At 45.0% G+C, this 5024-nt stretch overlaps 1 protein-coding gene across 1 annotated transcript in view; it reads right to left on the reverse strand.

Annotated features, from left to right (window-relative positions):
• LOC108547058 (uncharacterized) overlaps positions 1-4726 on the reverse strand; it is a 28268-nt gene extending 23542 nt beyond the window's left edge. Inside the window, exon 1 of the mRNA XM_017899404.1 lies at positions 4467-4726. Coding sequence (XP_017754893.1) covers positions 4467-4726 — 260 coding nt within the window. The remainder of the gene's footprint in view (positions 1-4466) is intronic.
• Positions 4727-5024: the final 298 nt, after the last annotated feature.

The following is a 5024-nucleotide window of genomic DNA, read 5'->3' on the forward strand; positions in this document are numbered from 1 at the left end:
TGTGAGAAAAGTCTGGATGATTCGCCATGTTGTGTTTATAACGGTTTGCGGAGGATCATTTCGGTATTGGAACATTTGATGAATAATTTTCGTGGCGACAAAGCAGAGTGTCGAGTTGATCGTTAACGCAAAGAACAACCGGGAAACCCTATCGTTTGTGAATTAAGGAGAAAATGAAAGGGGCTTGTCAAACGGCAATCATCCTCCATTATGTAACGTCATCCCCCTTCGTGTTCCGTAGCCGTGACTCGTGTGAACCCGCCGGAAAAGATAGGAAGATAGCGAAAATCTCGACGCCGGGAAATAATGCTTCAGAAGAGAGGTAAACTGATCGGTCATGTCATGGCTTATTGGCGAGTCAGATCGCCCACATCGGCTATACAATTAAGGTATTCATTTCCGTGTGCGATTCACTCTTTCGTGCCTCCCACGATTTCACACGTGTATCCGGCTTTGGTACAGATCATTCGATCCTTTTCCACGCTTTTCTCGCCAAAAATCGCTTGGTATTTCATAGAGGTGCTCGAGTAGATGATACATACGATTATTAGCGATGCTTTTCCACGCTTTTCTCACCAAAAATTGCTTGGTATTTCGGAAGTCCTCGAGTAGATAATAGATACGATTATTATTAATCCTTTTCCACGCTTTCCTCGCCAAAAATTTCTTGGTATTTCATAGAATTCCTCTAGTAGATAATGCATACGATTGTTAGCAATCCTTTTTCACCCTTTTCTCAGGAAGTCGCTTGGTATTTCACAGAAGTCCTCAAGTAGATAATACATACGATTATTAGCAATCCTTTTCCACGCTTTTCTCACCAAAAATTGCTTGGTATTTCATAGAAGTCCTCGAGTAGGTAATATGTACAATTATTAGTAATCTTTTTCCACGCTTTCTTCACCAAAAATTGCTTGGCATTTCATAGAGGTCCTCGAGTAAATAATACATACGATTGTTAGCAATTCTTTTTCATGCTTTTCTCACCAAAAATTGCTTGGTATTTCATAGAAGTCCTCGAGTAGGTAATATGTACAATTATTAGTAATCCTTTTCCACGCTTTCCTCGCCAAAAATTTCTTGGTATTTCATAGAAGTCCTCTAGTAGATAATGCATACGATTGTTAGCAATCCTTTTTCACCCTTTTCTCAGGGAGTCGCTTGGTATTTCACAGAAGTCCTCGAGTAGATAATGCATACGATTATTAGCAATCCTTTTCCACTCTTTTCTCAGGAAAAATCGCTTGGAATTTCATAGAGGTCCTCGAGTAAATATTACATACGGTTGTTATCAATTCTTTTTCACGCTTTTCTCACCAAAAATTGCTTGGTATTTCATAGAAGTCCTCGAGTAGATAATACACACGATTATTAGGAAACGTAAATTTTCTAAATCCACACGAAGCAGTCGTAAATCTTTCTACGAGTAGTTGCAAGAGTAGCAGACCATGTTGGCGTTTTTCATGGACTGGCACGCTTTTCATTGGTGAAAAAAGTTCGAGCAGGTCAGAAGGGTCCATAGATGAACGTGATAAGACTGTTGCGGAAAAACGACGCCTCGCGGGGTGCATCAACCCCCACGTGGCCTCTTATCACGGTATCGCCGTTTAACGATGCGGTGCGTGACGCTAGAGGGACCACCTGGCGTTCGAAACCACGTGTCGAACCTGGTGGTCACGTGTCCACCATGGAACATTCCCTCGGAAAACGGCACTCGTGACTTTCGCGTATTTACGTCCGAAAACCACTCGGCATTGTCATCATCATCTAGCATCATCTCGAAATCGTCGATGACAATCTCCACGCGTAAAACTTATACCAAAACATTCTGGAAAATCTTTATCCCAAATTTTTGGTGACTTGTTTTTCACGGGAAAATTGTCAATAGAAGGGGAGTTCGAGAAACCACTCCCATATGGGCCTTCACCCGTGCATTTTGACAGAATCCGAAGCTAATTGGGACCGTAGAGTCGACTCACCGCAAAACGTCTAATATTCTAGACGAATGCGTCTTGTAGCGTCCAAATAAACCAATATTTTTCCCATGGATATACATAAGCGATTCGTAGGACGAGGGGCACTTCACTGACAGCATGGGGGTACGGGTGCGCCTCGTACATGCCCCATGCTGAGCAGAGCAATACGCTACCAGTCCGAATACGGCCCCATAAACATCCCGTGTTCGCGTTACTCGGACTTGGAGTGCGCTCGTGTGAATACGATTCTCGAGTGTCTCGCGAATCGAATCGTTACTGCTTTAACAGACTGTTAACAGCCAGCGCGTTCCTACATAGAAGTCCTGGCTCATTGAAATTGTAATCTTCGGAACGTTGAACCAGCCTCGAGCTATTCAAAAGTTGCTTCTCTCTTGTCTCGATTGGCAAACGACGTGCCCATTAGTAGGCCAACTTGGTGCACGTATACGTTCCTAGGAGTTCGATTGCTTTGACAGCGTTTTGCTCGAAACCCTCGAGTTTTGGCATAGGGGGAAACCATTTTGGAGATCACGTTCCAGAGACAAGACAAATCGAAGACAAATTTTGTGGATGAAGATATTGGAAGTAGAAAAGAATCTTGGAACGAATGCACGAGAAGATGGAAAAAGGAGTAGAATGATCGATCGGTTTGTACATACACGGGGAAACATCGGCTGGTAGAACGACGACAGTTCAAACCCTCTGCTCGACCTCCGATACGGATGCCAGTGGTACAAATGAACGGAATTAAGGGGCTTTTAGAAGCGTATACACACAGACAGAGGCGACCGGCACACATCAGGGGTAGATAACTCCCGAGAGAATTACGAGGGGGTGAGAGGAGGAACGGCGAAAGAGGAAGCGTTCGAGGGGTGCTCTTTGATTGGTGTGGGAAGATTCACCGGCAGTTAAGCTCTGTCAGTGACTACTCCTGCTAGGGAATTTCTTGGCGCGAGTATTTCTACGAGGAAAACGAAGTGTTGCATTTTAACGTGACATTGCAAACCTTACCTCTGATATTCCAACCCTGACAGTATCAGAAAATTATAATTATCTGGCAAGAAAAATTCCAATTCTTGGAATGGAGTTTCAAAGATCTATCTGTACGCTTCTTAATGCAATACACGATTTATGATACTTAATTGCCATCGCTAGGACTCTGTGTATGTCTCGCGATTAGTATCTCGAGTGGCATTCTAACCTCAATTTTGTCCAATTTTAATTCCAAAGTAAAAGATTGAAGTATCCATGGAAGAATCGTCTCAGTGAGGGAAAGATTGGTTCGAGATTCGGTAGACATGTCTCCTACGCGACGTAGCATCAAGGATTCATCGAGGAGAAAATAATGGAGGGGTTGCTCGCTTATCTACCGGGTGTCATAAACACGCCTAGGCAGTGGCTGTTCCTTCCATTGTCTTCGGTGGTCCGACGCAAAGCCACAAAGCGTGTCCAGGCTTGGTGTTGGTGCACGGACATGCACGTGGAGCACTGACACGGTTGCAGCCAGAAATTGCACGAAGTCGCTGGTTGTTCGAGGGAGAGAGCAACGGAGTGCCTCGAGATGTTTATCTTGCGGCGTCCAGGACAAAGCGAGCATTTCTGTACACGCTCGTAAACGTTCCCGTGGCTTTTGATGCACGCTCATGAGTCCACCTAAGATCCCCACCTAGGGATGGACGGCGTCTAATTGAACCAGTTAAAAAGGACTACCCTATACGAGGCCAGGCCCGTAAAGTGGCGTGGCGGACACCCTCCTTTAATTCGTTTATTACTCTCGTTAGATGCGCCGACGCGCGGGCATCGGAATTCTTTCTGACTCGTTCTCTCTGCTTCCTACGAAGTCGTTGTTGCCGCCTTTATACTCCGCCGTTTGAGATTTCTCTCCTTCCACCCTTCCATTATGGATCCGTCGATGAACAACTTTGATACAATTTGTTTACAGGGGTGATTAAAATGGATAGGCGATCGTTCGTCTCGGGGTAGAACGTAGAAGGGATTAAATACTAATTTTGATACACGAGTTAATTTTCGATAGGAAGTTTAGCGTTCGATTACGAGCAGGGGTTGCACCGGCGCAAAAAAGGAGGACGACAGCTTTGGAATTTCGGCCGCCATATGTCGATGAATCTACCCCCTGTGAAGCGGCACGGTCCTCGACCACCGTGAAGAATTTATGCTCTCTGCTTGCTAATTTACCTAACCGCCGTGACGGAGCGCTCTTTCGTGTGCCATTTCAAGGTTCCGCCCATCGAAATCTTCTTCGTTTTACCCATTATTTCGCGCTGGGCGAAGACCACTTCCTGCCGGTCTTCAGGATCGCACGAGTGCCGCGAACAACGCGTCGGTGAATGCTCCGCAGCGGGCCTTTGTCTTGCCCTTTTCTAACGGCGTTGTCTCGAGTGCAACGAGTGCACTCGAAAATTTCGAAGAACGCGCGCCTCTTGCTCGCTTCTGTTTCCTTCGCCCGCCATGCAGCCGGTCTTAATTAACCTATTCCAACCGAGCATTCTCTTCCAAATCAACGCGATTCGTGATACACGAATTGCTTCGACTGTTGGAAGATCGGGACTCCAATCTCTCGTGGTGTAGTTCCTCTTTGGCATCGTTTCTGTCAATTTTGGCATCGTTTCTGCCAATCTTGGCAGCGTTTCTGCCAATTTTGGCAACATTTCTGCCAACTTTGGCATCGTTTCTGCCAATCTTGGCAGCGTTTCTGCCCATTTTGGCAACATTTCTGCCAACTTTGGCATCGTTTCTGCCAATCTTGGCAGTATGCGTTACAAATAGCCTTGAGAGCCATTTATCGCACTGTTTGAAACCGTCCCGTCATAGTATGATGCTCTATATATTTCACATATCGGATATGCGAGTTTTTCTTAAATCATCGCGATCTTAGTCCACAAATTGCCATAGATATTGATGTCAATCTTTGGATTTTTATTCGACATTTCTATCCAGTAATAAATCATCGCGATTTTAATCCACAAATTGCCATAGATATTGATGTCAATCTTTGGATTTTTATTCGACATTTCTATCCAGTAGAAG

The sequence above is a fragment of the Eufriesea mexicana genome, unplaced genomic scaffold, assembly GCF_001483705.2.
Source record: "Eufriesea mexicana isolate 0111107269 unplaced genomic scaffold, ASM148370v2 scaffold863, whole genome shotgun sequence".
NCBI classification, from domain to species: Eukaryota; Metazoa; Arthropoda; class Insecta; order Hymenoptera; family Apidae; genus Eufriesea; species Eufriesea mexicana.